At 38.8% G+C, this 19,092-nt stretch overlaps 1 protein-coding gene across 1 annotated transcript in view; it reads left to right on the top strand.

Moving 5' to 3' along the window:
* Positions 1-19,092, top strand: part of LOC119796290 (autism susceptibility gene 2 protein homolog) — a 484,561-nt gene that overhangs the window by 142,776 nt on the left and 322,693 nt on the right. Inside the window, 1 exon segment of the mRNA XM_038304784.1 lies at positions 9,359-9,460. Within this exon segment, the coding sequence (XP_038160712.1) occupies positions 9,359-9,460 (102 nt within the window).

Genomic DNA, 19,092 nt, shown 5'->3' with positions numbered 1-19,092 from the left:
CATGCACTGCTCAGCGTTGTACACAGGGACACTGGCTGGTTAATAAATATTATAGGTCAATGTGTTTTGATGAAGGAGCGCTAGACTGAAGCACAAACAGTATCCCTTGTGCATTTTTCACGGATCAGTTCAAAGACCAGGCTGGATGAGATATTGTTCCCGTTTTTCCCCTCCAAGAATTTTCTCCTTTCCCTTCGGACAAAATGGCATTTATACCCCCGTCACACTATTGTTTGCTGCTTTTTATTTCAATGACATGGGAAGACAAGTTGTCGTTGAAAAATAACCCTCTGACATCTCGATAGTGCACATTTAAAGTAGTAGCAGTTAGAGTGGAGCGCCATACAGCGAAACTTGATTGTTAGTTATTTGATGCAACTAAAAGTTGGTCAATGCTTGATGTATCTAGGTTCCACTTGGAAATGTTGAAGCGCATGACATTTCCTACACCATGTTTGCATTGTACCTAATATTCTGGCAGGTTCTAGGGGGCAGCATAGGGCACAGATCAAAGGCCAAATGTCATAGTAGAAAACACGTCTTCCTGTAATCCAACAATGACAGTAATGTATTTAAAATAGTTATTCAAAATATTTTGATTCAACAGATGTCAACATTACACCTTGTCAACAGATATGTAAAGTAGGAGCTCTTGCTCATTTGCCAAATGTTTCACAGAACATTAACATCGCTTAAAGGAGCATTTAGTCAGAAATTTGCTGGAAAATAAACTAAAGTCATTTTTGGTTTGTCTAAATTGGAAGTGGCATTCCCTATAAACAATTGATTCTCTTCAGCAACGTCTCGGTCAACGTCTCGTCTGAGACTACCTCGGTGCTGTCTGAAGACCATTCCAAAAAACGTAAACAACAATCCACTGGACTTTGTTTCCAAGTTCGAAGACGTTTTGCTCCCCATTCAGGAAGCTTTTTCAATACAAAATGTCAGAAATAGCGTTGAGTTTTAGGATTTATACAGTAGCCCAATGAAGCCTTGATTTGGTCTGAAAAACATGCAAATTGAAACAGACGAACGGGTCCACCCCTTTGGAATGGGGGTGGTTTGGCTTCTTTTGTTAGCCTGCAATAGCCCATACCTGTCTATGTCTCTGAAAGGTGGGTCATTAAAGGGAATTGTTGGCCTGGCTGAACAGGCGAGGTGCTTTGTTCCCCTGTAAAATGATAGCAGGAAGGGATCAACTCAATTACTGTGTTGTAGGTTTTTGAAAGCTGGAATCTGAGTCCACCCCCTCTGTTTAAGGTTGGTTTTTCTTTCTTAAAATAAAGGGTTTCCTTCACGCCCATCTCAAACCACACATTTTCTTTGTCCAAACTGTGAACATTCTGGTCCTGAAAAGAATGCCCTTTGTCCATAAGGTGTAGATGAACCGCAGAGTCTTGCCCAGAGGAGGTCGCTCTTCTGTGTTGGGCCATGCATTTGTGGAGAGGTTGTTTGGTTTCTCCAATATAAAGATCAGAGTATTCCTCACTGCACTGAACTGCATACTCCACTCCGCTCATATTTGGTCTGGGGGTTTTGTGTTTAGGATGCAGTAGCCTCTGTCTAAAGGGCTGGTTATACTCCACGCAGCAGTGTTTCGCAGTGAGCTTGACGCAGAGATTTTTGATTTATGCTCAAGTTTAAATATAGGTCTGCGCCACGCCACAACGCAATCAGGAACTAGCTGTGGGTCTAGATACCTCCGAGGCGGTGAGGAAGTGGCGGCAAGTTTTTCTGCCAACGGAGGGAAATGAGGGCGAAAAAGAGCAGGGATCCAGGTGGAATGGGGTCCCAGCGTTCTCGCGCACATCGCTCTTTTAGCTGATCCAACTTCATGAGTTGTTTTCTGCAATTGCAGTGATACAAACAAATCAAGCCGGGTAAGCAGATGTAGAATTAAGCAATCAGAGGCGTCCTGTCTGCGGAGGGGGCGGGGACATCTTTGCGTCACTGCAACATCTAAGCAGAAGACCTAGTTTCGAAGTATAAAACAGCCTTATGGGTCTTGTTGGTTATTTTCAGAGACTCCAAAAACATTTGGGATGGCGATGTTTTTGCGTTTTATCTTCTCACCGTTATGTTCTGCTTCATGTCTTGGGGATTTCCTAGCTGATTTGACCAATGTGACGTGTTTCTGCTCTTTGTCTTTCTCTACTTTATTAATAGGGACATGCTCAGTCCGTTGTTTTAAAGCTACAGTGTGTAATAATTACAGGGATATAAAGTCAGAAATTTAATATATTATACATAACTATGTTATTTATCATCACCTATGAGCTCAGCCTTTTAACCATAATATTTGCGTTGCCTTAGAATTCGTTATTTATAATTTCATAGGAGCGGGTCTAGCAGCCATGGAGGCTGACATCTTTGCGCTATGGCAAGCGCAGAGGCAACAAACTAGCGATTGCGAGATCGCCCATTACGCTCGAAAGTAACTACGGCAAGTTGAGAGAGATTAACTGAGACGGTACTGAACAATAGATGGCAGTATTATGCCTGAGAAGCATTTAGTCTGCCTGAAACCAAAGAAGAAGAAGAAGCAGGTATACGGCGCTTCAGTAACAAGAAAGGTGAACAAGGCGGCAGGCGTGAGTGACTTTGCAAACTGTTTGGCCAAACATCAGACGAATGGAGGATCATGCCTACTCTGTATCACAACGAAAAGCGGCGGACACCGAACCCCCGTCATCTAAGAAGCGGAAACACGACGAGAATAAACGCAAGCGTGACAAGAAACGACAAAAAACACGGATCAACATTGGCACGGCATTTACACGATGGAAGTCACTGATGGAGGAAAAAGGTTTTCAAAGTGACGCTCAAGTTGCCAGTTTTCTGTTGGACAGGTAATTAATCCTACACACACAATTGTCTTTTTATACACGTAATACCCCATCCCCACATCCCGTTTCAACCAAACTATTGTCAAGATGTCAGGTAGCATTACCTAGATAAGGCCACAGCTTCATAAAATTACCACAGCTGATAGTGGCGTGTGTGAGTGTGAGAGAGACAGATATATGAAGCTGCATATTAGCGAGCTACGGATATATACCTCGGTTACTTCTCTCCGGCTCCTTTGGAGATCTTCAAGCCTTTCCTCCTCTGCTCTAGTCACCCCGCTGGCACCTCTCCCTCGCCTGGCCCTGGCTGCACGCCCACCCTGGCCTCTCTCCCCTCTTCCTCTCCCTCTTCCTTGCCTTGTAACCCCCGTGCCACAAACATGACTTGGACTCTGTAAACGGGGAATATATATTCTTCCAGCGAACACAATCTCGCTGTTAAACTAATGACTACAATTACTTTGTCTGTTTATATCACCATGCAAAGCAGCTCACCAAGACGTCACAACGATGTAGAAAAAATAACGGGTATATTTATTATCTTAAGTCTACATGAAATCTATACCCTACACAGACTAATGAAATACTCTCTGTAAAATTATCTATGTAAACAAACCTCATCACTTGAGAAGGTAGGTGATGCGGACGTCATGGAAGACATTTTGTCCCGTAACGCTCGCCGTACTGTTGGGGGGGGAGAAGCGGTGGGGGGGGGGTGTTCATGTTGCTGCAGTCTGCAGTCTGACCGCTAGATGTCGCTGAAAATTACACACTGTAGCTTTAAGGTTCTCATCATTGAAATTGTCTGAAGGCCATGTTTACTTCCTGGTTTCAGAACCAATCATTTCGAGTTTCCATGGTTTGCAAAACAGATGAGAGCATTCTGTGTGTTGGCAGCCTGAAAACATGGCAGCCAGCAGGAGAAGCTGGCCAGAAATAGTCTTAGAAATAGATAAGAATTCATCCTTTAAAGGTATTTGCACAAAACCTGAATTGCTGTCATTTTAAATCTAGCTATATAATGTTCGTACTCATCTCTCTTGACTTAACTACCTGCAAGATGGTCTCTGAAGTAGAGGGGACACAAGATGATCTTTTGCGATTTTGAAAGCTAGGTGTCATAATCACCCATTGCTTATTTAAACGTATTTTATGCTTTGAAGATGCTTACTCACCGCAGCATGCTGATTGCTTGAAACAGAATGATGAGCAGTATGTTTTAATCCATTCAATCAGCTGTTCCTTAGAAAGATAAACTGGATGAGGCAACCATGTCAGGAGCAGAGTTGAACATGAAGAAGTCCATGATTCTGATATGCATGCACTGTTCAAATAAAAAGCGCATCAGTAACACATCGTTTTAGACTCAGGAGAAGGACTGGATGCTTCACAAATGTTAGAACAGGAGAAGAAGGATAAGAGAACCTCATTTTCTTTGTACTGGAGGTAATTAGTATTCTGCAGCTTAGGGCAGTGCTTGACTCTGGCCCAGTTTGTCTTATAGTTCGCCTCAACAGCTTCTTGTACCATATGGATGCACACATTATCAAGCCTTCTTAAACTTTCACACATTAAAATGGGCCCATCAGACATGCCCAGTGCTGAGATTCTCTTATCACATTCAACACTCTGGTGAATCCACCAAGCCACTACCCATCATGCGATTCTCCAAAGGAATAGGATTTCTTTCACACCTTTAATGGCTACAGAAAAGGGAACATTTTCATTTTAATTATCTGCTCAGCTCATGGGTTCCTTCGGTATTCCCTTGCCTTGTGCCCTTTCATCACGATAAATTATTGCTGATACCTGGAAGGGAACTACTGAGGAGGGGCTGAAAACGCACATACACATACATATGTGACCCTTTTATGCAGGAGATATAAAGGGTGGTTGGAACGATCTCTGTGAGCAGCATTGTACTTAATATTTCCATCACAGACTTCCTTGCAAAACTGTTCTTGTCCCTTAAACGTTTTCACATTGCTTAACACTTCAGCCCTAAAGCTCAGATTTCATTGAATAAAACAACATAAGCTACTGCATATTTGTAGGCAATATTAAGTAAAAAATGAAATGTTTTCAACATGTTTTATGATTAAAGCTATAAAAAGTAGCATTGTGTATTTATTCATTAACCATAAAGAGCCCACCTACTGTTTGTGCAGTTTAATCAAGCAATATAAATCATTACCCTTTACGTTACCTGAATGTAGCATTTTAACTCTAAAACAGGGTGGTGGCAGCATCATGCTGAGGCATGGTGTTATGGGCAGAAATGTTTGTCATCACAAAATGAATTTAAAATGCCCTGACTGAATCTGTATTCATGTTACTTGAAATTTGACATTTAATGAATTAAATTAGTTAATTCCACAGAATCTAAATTGAATTTTTTTTGTTTAGAACTGAACTGACTTGCTTTGAAAAAGCTTTTTTATTTTTATTTTTTGCATTTTAAAATTCAATTAGTCTTTTTTTTTTACTTTCAGTTCTGCAATTTATGTTCAGTTTGAAAATGTTGTTTTTTCATGTCAGACAATCTTCAGGCAACAGAGTAATCAAACACAAATTCATGGATTGATGTTTCACATCTGGTCAATATTTATCATCACCTATGAGCTCAGCCTTTTAACCATAATATTTGCGTTGCCTTAGAATTCTTTATTTATAATTACATAGGAGCGGGTCTCGCAGCCATGGAGGCTGACATCTTTACGCTACGGCAGCGCAGAGCCAACAAACTAGCGATTGCGAGATCTCCCATGACGCTCGAAAATAACTACGGCAAGTTGAGAGAGATGAACTGAGACGGTACTGAACAGTAGATGGCAGTATTATGCCTGAGAAGCGTTTAGTCTGCCTGAAACCAAAGAAGAAGAAGAAGCAGGTATACTGCGCCTCAGTAACAAGAAAGGTGAACAAGGCGGCAGGTGTGAGTGACTTTGCAAACTGTTTAGCACTGTGTGGCCAAACATCAGACGAATGGAGGATCATGCCTACTCTGTATCACAACGAAAAGCGGCGGACACCGAACCCCCGTCATCTAAGAAGCGGAAACACGACGAGAATAAACGCAAGCGTGACAAGAAACGACAAAAAACACGGATCAACATTGGCACGGCATTTACACGATGGAAGTCACTGATGGAGGAAAAAGGTTTTCAAAGTGACGCTCAAGTTGCCAGTTTTCTCTTGGACAGGTAATTAATCCTACACACACAATTGTCTAATATCACTGCAGTTTTTGGAGTACAGGATGCTCAGACCTGTCTAAAACAATAACATGCTGCGTGATGATGCTGTTACTCTCCAGTATACTTATTCAGCAACGTCCCTGACGTTTTACAGGTAATGATTCAGTAATTTTCTGTAAAATAATTTTCTGGATATATACCTCGGTTACTTCTCTCCGGCTCCTTTGGAGATCTTCAAGCGTTTCCTCCTCTGCTCTCACCCCGCTGGCACCCCTCCCTCGCCTGGCCCTAGCTGCACGGCCTCCCTGCCCTCGTCCTCTCCCTCTTCCTCGCCTTGTAACCCCCGTGCCACCAAAATGACTTGGACTCTGTAAACGGGGAATATATATTCTTCCAGCGAACACAATCTCGCTGTTAAACTAATGACTACAATTACTTCGTCTGTTTATATCACCATGCAAAGCAGCTCACCAAAACGTCACAACGACGTAGAAAAAATAACGGGTATATTTATTATCTTAAGTCTACATGAAATCTATACCCTACACAGACTAATGAAATACTATCTGTAAAATTATCTATGTAAACAAACCTCATCACTTGAGAAGGTAGGTGATGTGGACGTTGTGGAAGACATTTTGTCCCGTAACGCTCGCCGTACTGTTGGGGGGGAGAAGCGGTGGGGGGGAGATGTTCATGTTGCTGCGGTCTGCAGTCTGACCGCTAGATGTCGCTGAAAATTACACACTGTAGCTTTAAGTGTAAAAGGAACGCACTTTGTCCTGTATTATTGTGTGAGTAAAAAAAATAACCAGTAAAGAGCTAATAGAAAATGAAGAACAAGGGCACGTTAGATACAAAACTTTTGGTAAACTTGTTTGCGGGCCCTGTCCTGCGCCATTACCAATGAGCTGACAGGATATATATAACGATCCAGAATCCCCTCATCCCATTGGCTGAGCCGAGTGTTGCTAACGGAGAAGATAGCGGGAGACAACAGAGCAGCAGCACTCAAAGATAAGCAACTCCTCATTGCTGCAAGAGCTCAGAGGAAATACAAGTGGAAAATATAGGCTATCGCTACATAATCTGGAATTGAGCTAATGATTTTTTATTCTGTTTTAAAACTGTAGCCTACAGTCATTAAATTAAAGGCACAAATATGTTTACAAGATTTAAGAACTTTGCTGTTGCACCACAAATGTGCACCATTTATTTATTGTTTCATATTCATTTTTACACTTTGAAGTTAAGCAGGACAGGCTTAAGTTTAAGATACTTATTTTATTCAGCAAAGTTTGTTATTTTGTATTAAAGTGAATTGCTCAATAATAATTTGTTTTCCATGTGTTCATGTCACTCACAGCTATGCATTTAATTCAAAGCAGACTTGAGTTAAATAGTAAAAAAAAAAATTCACAAACAAAAGGGGGCTGAAAAAAATCTCAACAAAAGGAGGTGTTTATTGCGGCTTTATTCTTGTAATTTTACGACTTTATTCTCATAATCTTACAACTTTATTCTTGCAATATTACGATTTTGTTCTAGTAATTTTACAACTTTATTCTCGTAATTTTATTGCTATTCTCGTTACAACTCTATTCTCGTAATCTTACGACTTTATTCTCGAAATAGAAGAAAAAGAAAATCTCTAATCCTTAATACTCGGTCGTAGGATAGGGTTTCCTGACACAAACACATTAAAAACTATTTCTAACTGACATTTTAGAAATGAAAGTAAATAAAGGACAACTTTAATTTTTCATGGAACAAAATGCAATTTCTAAGCAAATAAATTCACTTTGAATGTAGCAAAATTTATAATTTAATTTCACATTACATAAATAGAGTTTCATTAAAGTAAATTCACTGATGGAACAAGTTTCTGTCCACAGTTTCTGTCAATCAGATTGATAGAAGATAGATTATATGAAAAATGAAACTATTCTGTTCAAATCTGCAAAACGTCCAAGATGGAACTATCTCTTTCTGTAGGATCAAGACATGTTCATGTCCATGAGATTGGTAATGCCAAAGTAGCCTAGACTTTGATTATATTTTGAGTTCAGGTGACAGAATCTGATGTTTGCAGATCCTCCTCATGCAGAATGATTTAACTTGCATGTAAATGGGAATTGGAAACACATGGCAAAGAGATGCAGCTGCCAGTGTAAAGAAGGGGACCAAATACCGGTGATTTCTGTCACTTTAGGATTATACATCACTTTGTGTTGGTCTGTCACACAAAATACTAATAAAACAACATATTCTCATTATCAGTTCGTATGAAATCCTACGAAAAGTTATGCACAGTATTTCGTACGTTTTTGACGTTTTTCCTCGAAAAAATAGATCAGTGCGCATGCGCAGGCAGACAGAGGAAAAAAGCAGATCCGCGGACGGACGTAAAAAGGGGAAAAACAGTGCAATAATTACTTCTTCATGTCTCTAACTATGTTGCTTGCTGTTCTGTATCTTAGGGTTAGGGTAAGGCTTAATTGTATGTTAAATTCTATGTTATTGAATGGTGCGTAAGATGCGCAAGGATATCTTGTCTCGAGGCAAGACGTAAAAATTTGACGAAATACGTACGAAATTACGGTGCATAAGTTTTCGTACGATTTCATACGAACTCATAATGAGAATACACTGAATAAAATGCACTGACCTTTATTAATATTACAAAAAAATGTGGAAAGACATGGAGATATCTTCTTCTGCAAGGTACTGTTTGTGTGAAAACAGGTGTTGACTGTTTTGTCTCATCATTTTCTGTCCTTTATATTAAAAGATTTGGCTTTTCTTTAAGACGCAGCATGGGATTAAGCTTTAGTCTTGGAGTCCAATCCTCGCCTCCTCCTCCTCCTGAACCCTGTACTCCCAAGAGTTTTCCACAGAGCCTCAGACGCTGGCAGATCGGCCAGTTCCTCTTTTTCCTTCTTATCAATTCGCCACATCTCAAGCAGCGTGTGTAGATGATGGCACTAGCTGAGCTCCTGCTGCCTCAGCATGTGGTGTCGGCTCGGGAAGGAGAGTGGCCATGTTTGAAGGTTCTGGAGGGGTCTTTGTCCCCGTTCTCTGAGAAGGAGACGCATACTGAGAGATCAGATGGCGTCTAACGTTGGCAAGCGCAGAGATGTCTACTGAATCGGCTCAGAAACCTGACAGATTTTCAGAGACAGCGCTGCTGATCCTGCCAGTTCTCCCATATTCATGAGCTGACTTCTGTGGGACGCCTTGCTGAGACACGCATGAGGAAAAAATGCTATATTAACAGTATTAACCCTTGATTGCTTTGTGGGTTGTGTTTTGCAGCTGAAGCCTGGGCAGGACAACTGCAAGGAGAGCGACAGCGAAGGCGTGAGCGGCAAGTCGAAGCCTTCGATCAGGAGCAGCTCCAGAGACAGAGTGACAGATGTGAGTACGGCAAACCTACCAAACATGGACGACCGAGTTTTAGGCCCATTTTACATCAATTAAAAAATACATTTCTGCCATGAAAAAAAAAAAAACACTAGATTACTTTACTTTTACATAATGAGACAATTTGTGTAAATTCTATGATGTGGTAATATTAAAAGTTACAATGTTCTAAGGTTAAAGACATCTTTAATGTATAGTAAACATAGTGGTTTCAGAAAATAAGCCTTTTTTTCATCAGACAAAAAATAATACTTGGAACTGCATGATGACGCAGTTTTGGATTTGATTCCCAACCTCAAGTCTTTTTGCATGGAGTTTGCATGTTCTCCCTGAGCATGCGTGCGTTCTCTCCGGGTACTCCGGCTTCCTCCCACAGTCCAGAAACATGACTGTTGGGTTACTTGGCTTCTCTAAAATGTCCTTAGGTGCCATTGTGTTTGTGCACGGGTGTATGTCTCTGACTTGCCCTGTGACAGACTGGCGACCTTTCCAGGGTGAACCCCGCCTCTTGGTTGGATGGATGGATGGATGGATGGATGGATGGATGGATGGATGGATGGATGGATGGATGGATGGATGGATGGATGGATGGATGGAGAAAAAAATGCTGAACAATGTCTAAAGTTAGTCCTCTAAGTCCTCTAAGGTTAAACTACTTTGTTGCTTTCAAATGTTTCTTTGATTTAAAATAAAGTTTTCACACCCCTCCTTGACCAATCTCTATGTTATAAAGTCAGAATTCTGCCAAAAAGACAGAATGTAAGAAATGCTCATATGAGCAGTTTTATTTAAGACACACATGTATATATGTCAGACATGTACAGTAGCAGCCATTCAAAATGGCCCCTCCCAGTCATAATCCAGTCGAATGGCAGCAAAATCCCCTCCAGCTTCCAGCCACTGGCCTTCTGATGGGCGTGTTTATTATTTTACTCTGACTCTACCCTTTCACTGAATTACACAGTCTAACCAGGAGGTAACACTTCTCTTTAGATCTTAATGTCCACAAATGATGACAGAGAGAATATTTTAGATAGGGGACCAGCCAAGGTGCCATCAAGGAAAGTGTAGAAATTTTGAATGGCTACTGCTGTAAATTCCTGATCCTTCTATACACTCTCCTGCTTTTTATGCACTTGTAGATTCATTTTTACTTGCTTGTGATCCTGTGTACTCACCAAACTTTTTCACTGTGAGCTTTGGACCAACCTGAGAATGGAAACTGCCTGTGATTGGCTACTTTTCCGGAGGTCCCGCCTCTTGAGATCAAACCATTTTCTTCTTGGTAGTGACGAGTAATTTTAGCGAAACAATTTCAGGCTAATTGCTTTTAAAACCAAACTTTTAAAACATTTCATTGAAAGAAATCATTTGGAAATGAGTTTTCTTTTTCAACTTTTTTTAATAATCATATAATTTGTATTTTTTTCACCAAATTTTGCTATAACTGTCTGAATTTTAAACATTAAATCATGTGCTATGACCTCACAGTTACTTAGAACCTGAGTAGCAATTTCTTTGATGACTACTTTCTACTCTTGAATGAAAAATACGGGAATACTCTTCCAAAACCAGTTTGTATCTTAGGGAACTTCTGACATTTTAGATTTTATTTTATCAATTTTCTGTTTTTCAGGTTGAGTTTTATGTACTCATTTTTTTATAAATCAAATTCTCTTCACTTCAAGCCTAATACAAACACTCACTCCTGACCTAAGACTCAATCTAAAAATGAATTTGAAAAAAACAAGATTATATATACATATATATATATATATATATATATATATATATATATATATATATATATATATATATATATATATATATATATAAAACTGTGGAACATTTCAGATATGTTGAATTTAGATTTTTTTTATCAAATATGAAAATAAATTTGAATAAATAAACAAAAAAATCTAAGAAAGCAGCAAAGTTATTCTCAAAACCATTTTATTGACACAGACGTTTTCAATTTCCATATTTATTAATTTTTTTCATTTACCCACACACATTTTTGGTATTTGCCTAAAACATTGGAACAGAAATACTTTACATAAAATAACTAACATTAGTGGAAGGACCTAAATCTCTGACACTTCTAGAAAAAGAGTCATTATATAACAAATTCAGCATTTTTTCAGTTTAAACTTAAAGGAGTAATTTCGTAAAACAACGTGACCGAGACATCTAATAATTGGTGATTTGAAAAGAGTATTTCTGATTCATGTCATTATTTTTTCAGTGATATAAAATCATTGAAGCCTCAGTGAATGATGGTTTATCCTAATTTGCACCTTGCACATATGTTTTTCTACTAAATGTATATATTTATGATGTTTCTGAACTCCAGGCTCCGAATAATTTAAATGCTGGCTAATGTCCAGTGTAACCAGAGGAGGGAAAACACTGTTAAATCCAGCTGCTGGAGCTTTAACAGAACCTCCTACATGAAGGTAGAAATGATAAAAACAAGTGTTTTTTTTCATTCCAATGGTGGGAACTGCTGCATTTACCTTCACTTATGATATATGTCCTAAATAAAGAGAAGAACCTTAAACGCAGCAAAGGTAGCATGCTCCAGTGTAGGTAGAGCAGCTCCCTCTTATCCTTTGTTTCCTCTGCCAGGATTAGATGCTGCAGTAGCTTCCTGGCAGAGGCTATCACATAACACCAAATAACTATTTACAGCTTCTTCTTCCCTGTTTTTCCTTGCCTTTGTTGGGAAGGATCAACCAGTTTTGGGTAAAATAAGTCAAGCAAACAGAAGCTTCAACAGCGTGTTTACACATGACATTGTTTTGTGTTTTTTCCTGGTATGGGGAAGCCCTGGAACATTCCTAGTTTGATTGAAGACTGAAGGACTGATGCAGGGTGATACAATTCAACAACCTTAGTGGTGTTGTTTTTTTAATCCAAATTCACCCAAAGCAACAGTTAAACCTCATGGTCTGTTCATCCTTTATTTAGTGTTGCCGCCTTTTTAAAGGAAAACTCTGATCATATTCAGAATTCAAACTTCTGAAAGTACTTTAAATTTGAAATTATTACACACTATTCAATAAATGAATAGTTTTTTTTAATAAAAAGTAAATTTCATGTGAATGTGCTTTACTGGAGGCATCCATGTTTGTCAAAGAACGCTACTGCCACCTACAGTACTGGTTTGTGACGTATCGGCTGTTGATCAAGTCCCAGTGCTGTATCTGGTGTTTGTCACAACGCGATATTATCCAAGTCATCTTGAAAACATTCTTCTTCCAAATGTTGGCTACATATTACGGGTTTTTTCTCTGGCCGGAAGTTTGATGGCAAATCCTCCCTCTTAGAAATCCAATGACGAACCCGTCCGTGGAGGATCAGGAATCAGAAAGGTGAAATAACTAATGTTTTTTCACTTTTACCCGATGTATTCCAGCATCCAGCTGCCATGCACGTGGGCATTCTCAGTTTCACTATAGCTCTGGTGAATTTCAATGGTGAAGTCCTCTGGAAATCTTCAATAATTGTTGTTGATTGCAGATGTGTCTAGTAGTTCCCATTGATTTTGCTTGTAAAGCGGGGAGAATGGCGCTAGGCTTACCGCACTGTGACGTCACTGCTGGAAGATGGCAGGAGGGAGGGGTTACTATATTTGGGCAAAAATGGCTGCAGTCCCGATTCAGTGATCGCAACAAACATTATTGTTTTTATTTCTTTACTGATTAACGCTAAATTTATTAAATCACAGCAAAGTTATTATTTTTATATATATTCCTTGCTGACCAGACTTTTCCTGCCTAACTTTAGACTCAATTATTAGCTTAATTTGAAATGTATATTAAATGATTTTAGGTTTTTGAATAAGGTCTGTGATTCATGAGTGAATTTACAAACTGTTATCTTGCTTCTTATGCTGCTTTTGGAGAACTTTTGCAGGGTGACCTAACACCACCTTCACAATAGCTTCACTGTGGATGATGTCACTCTTTTCAACCAACATTCAGTGTTGTTTTTGACAACCAACTTAGATTAAGTCTTGTTTTAGTCTTCAGGAAGAAAACTATTAATAGTTTTAGTCGCATTTTTGTCATTACTTTATGTGATAGTTTTAGTCGGTTTTCGTCGACAAAAACTCAGAAAGGTTTCAGTCTGTTTTTAATCAGTTTTATGTTGCAATTCATAAAACAGTTTACAATTTTTATTAACAACCAGATTCTTTAGCAGACTGAAAGCTCTTGCCTAGATACTAACATAGCTGGGTATAGAATACCGTGTTTCATCATTGCTGTTGGGGAGAAATCTTTGATTTATAGAATTCAAATAAACTTTTTTATGAATTAATGTCCTATTTTATACAAACGTGTCTCATAAAAGTTGTGAAAATAGCAGATCTAGTTCAACATCATATTGGTTAATATAGCAGACAGACAAGCTAACAAAATATACAGTAGAAGAATGGTTTTATACATAAAAGGTTTCCACCCCAAAGCAAACACTTTGTGATCTACTATGAATTATGCATTACACACAGATCAGTAAAATCTTCATTACTCCAAAATAGCAAAGAAAAAAAACATTCTTCTTTCTACTTTGGCAATTTTGGCTTTATTTCTTCAATTTGTCCTTTGATTATGACTGCTCAGGGGTCAAAGTAGATTTAAATTCACAGGGTTTTGATATTAAAATAAAAAATAAATAAAGAGATAACCTACATAATTGCCTTGTAATGCCATGGCAATCCAGACCTAAATTTAATCAATATACCAACTAATATGTTGAAATATTTAAAGGAAACAGAGAAAATGTTTTAATGACAATACAAGGAAACATTTACATCATATTTGAATAGATAGAAACAAGAACAATGATAAAGAAATATATTAATCTATGATCTATGTTCCTTTTCATCTGGGTCTTTAGCCAAAAAGAAACAGGAAGCAATGAAATATTTGCTTGTTTATAATTTAGGGATTCCTTTTTGTAGAAATTAAAGAAGGTTTAGTATCACCTCCTGTGAGCTGGAAGAAATAAAATATTGATAGTAAATGGATTTTTTTACGCTTGGCAGAGGATGATCAGCCACATAATATTTATTAAGTAGCGAGAGCAGGAAGAGCCATACTGCTGAGAGCGAACCATCAGTGCGGACTCTGATCTAAGCGCACAAAGACGCATTTCTGCACAAGCACAGAGGGAAGATCAGAGCAGAGTTTGTCAGAGTTTGGCGTGCAGCACCGGACCATTCCAGGTTATTTTCTCCCCTGCCGTTAGTGCCATGACCCATCTGTGCTCGTGCAGAATGTAGCAGCAGCACGGCTGATACTCCTTAGCTTGTCTAACAGATTAAAGCACAACAATCCATTTTAAACGCCTGAAATTCCATCCGCTAACATTTTTATTTAGTCCCGTCTCATCTCGTCAACGATGATTCGTCAAGTTTTCATCTTCAAAGATCTACGTTTAGCTTATCATGTTCGTTATTGTCATGAAAAAAAGGAGTGTCAACGATATAATTCCTTCAATGTTGACTAAACAATACTGCAGGCATGATCACAAAGACTCACACTTTTATTTAATAGTTGATTCACGCATTTTGCAACAAAATAATTTTATCACTGGTTCTTATTTTTCATGTTTACAAAATGGTGGCATTATCATTTTCTATGCTAGTGGTACCCAAGGTAAGGCTAGGCCCCCTATAGGGCCCCCAGTGTAGCTGCAGGAGGGGAAAAATTGTAAAAATTATTTAAAAACTAATCCCATTTAGGAGGCACTTTATATAAAAAGTACAATGCTGAATTCTGTTTTACAACGGAGGAACTATGAATTAACTATTACTGCTAATTAAGTTTATTTAAATGGATATTAAAGTCATAAAATATTTTTATTAAACATCTTTCTCATTTTCCGGGCAAAGATAAATTATTTTGCATTTTTGTTAGGGGTCTCATCATCAGAAAACAAACAGAAAATGCAAACATGTCTCTACGTATTCTCTTTGAATATGTGGAAGAGAGATTATAAAAAGAAGAGAGCAAATGTGTCTCTTCACCTTCTGACATTCTCTGAGATTTAAGGCCGACAAGCTCCAGGGACCTTGCAGCCTGCCGTCCGTCCACCGCTGCTTCTTGATTTGTGTGGAAAATACAGCAGAGAGATCAGATATCTGGCCATAATTAAAGCTGCCAGTTGGGAGGCGAGCTTGTCTTTGAGGAAGACATGGCCAAACAACTGAAGCAAAACGGATTCTGCATGTAGCTTTACAGTGCTTGACTGGGCATGAAATGAAAGAAGTAATTTGATGTTGACAACAGAAATTGAAATGATACTTGCCGATTTCTGTGTCGACGGTGCAGCTGCATCACTATGAAACTTCAGCATAAAACAGGATGCTTATAATTATCTGACACTGACTGTTGTAGAATGATGAAGAATTTTTTTGTATTTACTTTATCTTTTCTTAGTAACTAAATGCTACGTTTTTTTTTGCTACAGTTAGTAATACTTGTAATATAACTGTTCAGTGTTTTACTCTCTGGCCATGATCTTTCAGTTTAATGATGTTACCTTATGTCAGGGTTATTGAACCTTTTTTCAGATTGATAATGAAACGGAGCAAGGACCCTTTGTCATGTGATCTATTGAACATCTGAGCAGGTAAGCAAGACAATTTGCCAATGGAGTAAGATGATTTACATGTAAAATAAGAAAAAAAACTCCCTCACACTTAGTGTACATGCAATGACAGTGAGAGGAAAAATTCCCTTTGAACAGGAAGAAACCTCCAGCAGAACCAGAACCAGCTCAGTGTGAGCGCCATTCTGCAGAGGAAACAGAAGCAGACATAGAAAAGGAGCATAGATGTACTGATCTATAAATACTTTCTTTGATAGAAAAGGTAACAGCAAACTAATGTTGCTCCATTATTTGCTCTGCCTAGGAAGGAAATAGATAAACAGACAAGTTGTGAGACTGTTTGCCAAAGGGATAAAAGAAAGTACATACAGTTACAGGGTTGAAATAACAAATCCTGCAGAATTAGGGAATTGAGCGAGAATGAAGCAGAGTGATAAAAAAGTTGCCCCTATGTCCTCCAGCAGTCTAAGGCTATAGCAGCATAATTGGCTATCGCAGCATAATTGTACTGATAACTCAGGATAATTTCAGCCAATCTAACTATAAGCTTTAACAAAAAGAAAGTTTTAAGCCTAGCCTTAAAAGTAGACAGGGTGTCTGCCTCACAGACTAAAACTGGTCATTGGCGCCACAGGAGAGGAGCCTGATAACTAAAAGATCTTCCACCTATTTTACTTTTAAAATTTCTAGTTACCCTCTTTTAATATTTCAGTCATTACCTGACCTAAAATCCCATCCTTGAGTGAATCCTGGAAGTCTCTCCTATCTAGAAGTAATCTATTGCTCCTTCAAAGCAGTTTTTTTAATTATTCTTTCTACATGTATCATGCCATTACCCCTAACATTACCCAAAGAAACTATCTCCACATCATCATCCTACCACCACCATGATTCACAGAGGGGATGGTGTGTTCAGGAGGTTAGTTTTCCAATACATATAGTATCTGCAGTTAGTTCTTATCTGTTCCAAAGAACAGGTATCCCTCCTGAGCTGTAGTTCACTGCAGCTACTCCACTGCTTAGGAGTTTTAATTTATGACAGTCCCACAGTTTACACACCCAATTAAGTTAGTTTAAAGTATTAGCATTATGTGCTACTTTGAGTTGTTTTATCCATTAATATCCATGCAAACTCTTACAAGGCTCTTTTTGTGTTATTTCTACTTCTCATTATCACATGATTTCAGTATGAATGCTGCTGTTCTGCGAAGGCCTCCAAAAATAAAACCGTGCTGCTGTAAATAACAAATTTAAGCTATTTCCAATTAGAATCTATTCTGCTTAAATCTGCTTGTAGAAAATTATTTAGGCTTGCATCACGTACTTTTTTTTTTTTTTAAATCACTTCTACTTTGTGTTACATTTCTGCCACTCTAAAGGTTCAAAAGAGCAGAGGAAGCTCTGTCCAGGGTTTCCTCTGGTAAAGGCACCCCACATGAGAGTGAGCGAGTCGAGGCGAGCTGCTGAAAGCTGCCTGGCATGTAGAAAGTCTTTTAGACCTGCATGTCACTTTAGATGGTCACACTGTATGAGGCTTCATCTCCAGTCCCTAGAGGTTTTTCAACAAGTCCCCTCCAGCCATGCTGTAAAAACCCACTTCACACATCACAAGAGGTGCAACTCCGTGTGTTGGAGCAGCGCTCTGTCCAGGTGACTTAAAGGAGTAGATGGAAAAATATCAAAATGATTAAAAAAAGTTGAATAAAATAATTTCACAAAATTGTTGATGCTCAGTCTCATTTCAGACCCTAGCTGTCATTTATCTATTGGTGATTTGTGTGAGAAACCAACACAAAGATGAAAAAAATAAATAGCGTTTTTTCGGTTTTTCTGCAATTAAAATGTAATAAGACCGCTTTGCTTTGTTTGAATCCACGGTGACACTGATCTCAGTATGAATGCTTCTGTTTTGCGAAGGCCTCCGAGGTTTGTTTGACAACATAAGAAAGCAAACAGGAATAAAACTATCATCCATCATCTGACAAAAGTTATCTGTAAATCTAGGCCTAAAAATGGCCGAGCGTTAGGGTCGGATCAGAGAAGCTCGATCCATGGTGTCTCTGGAGGAGCAAGAACTGGTGATTGAATAACTAGCTGTAATAGATGTGATAAATCTGATGTCTGAAGAAATCTGAAATCTGACAGGAAAAAAAAAGATTTGATCATTTACCAACAGAACTCTCTGTTTGATGGAAAAATAAATAAATTAAGACTAACTGGATTCAAAGACTAGTGGTCTACATTAGCACCAGAGCTATAACCTCTATATAATCCCCCTTTAAGGTTTATTTATGTTGTTCACAGTCGCAGTTTTAATTTAAAAAAAAACTCAAAAAAGATACCATTAAGCAAAAATTGGCATGGTCAAACACAGATGTGGCACCATGATGCTCTGGAGGAAGCTTTTCTTTAACCAGGGAAGAGTAGCTGAGCATCACTGATTGAAAGGAGGATGGAGTTTAATAGAGATTCAACAGGAGAGCAGGCGTCCCCATGACCAAAGTGTCAAACATCCAGAGGGCGTCCAGAGCGTCTGACTTCAAAAGGCACACATGTCCGAGTTGATGCATTAGATGCTTATTTAAAGCTCAAAAACGTTTGGTGTAAATCTTAGGTGAAAGCAGAGCTCATGAATTAGTGGACCGGGGTGGTCCGGATCCGGACCCACCTGCTTGCTAATCTGGAACCAACATGATTTAAAACATTTAAAAATTACCGCATATTTACCTAAGATAGTGTCTAACTTCACTTGTGCCGCTTCTCCTGGTAATATGGTATGTGTCAGTCTGGGTTGCTGCTGCTGCTACTTTTAGACACAGCAAGCAAACCTTTGGCAAGAAAGAAGCAGAAGATGATGAGAAGAAGAGAGCAGAGAAAGAGTGGACTGCTGGAAGAACTGTGGTGAACTGGTGACAGAAAAGTGAAATGGTGATCAAAGATGACCCTGAACATTTAGAGGATGTTTGGCTCAACCTGCTGCTGTGAAGCAGGATTCTCCACCATGAACA

The sequence above is a fragment of the Cyprinodon tularosa genome, unplaced genomic scaffold (assembly GCF_016077235.1).
Source record: "Cyprinodon tularosa strain WSP-4 unplaced genomic scaffold, ASM1607723v1 ctg541, whole genome shotgun sequence".
Classification (NCBI taxonomy): Eukaryota; Metazoa; Chordata; class Actinopteri; order Cyprinodontiformes; family Cyprinodontidae; genus Cyprinodon; species Cyprinodon tularosa.
Note: the sequence above shows the minus strand (reverse complement) of the source record. Positions and strands in the feature narration are given on the sequence as shown.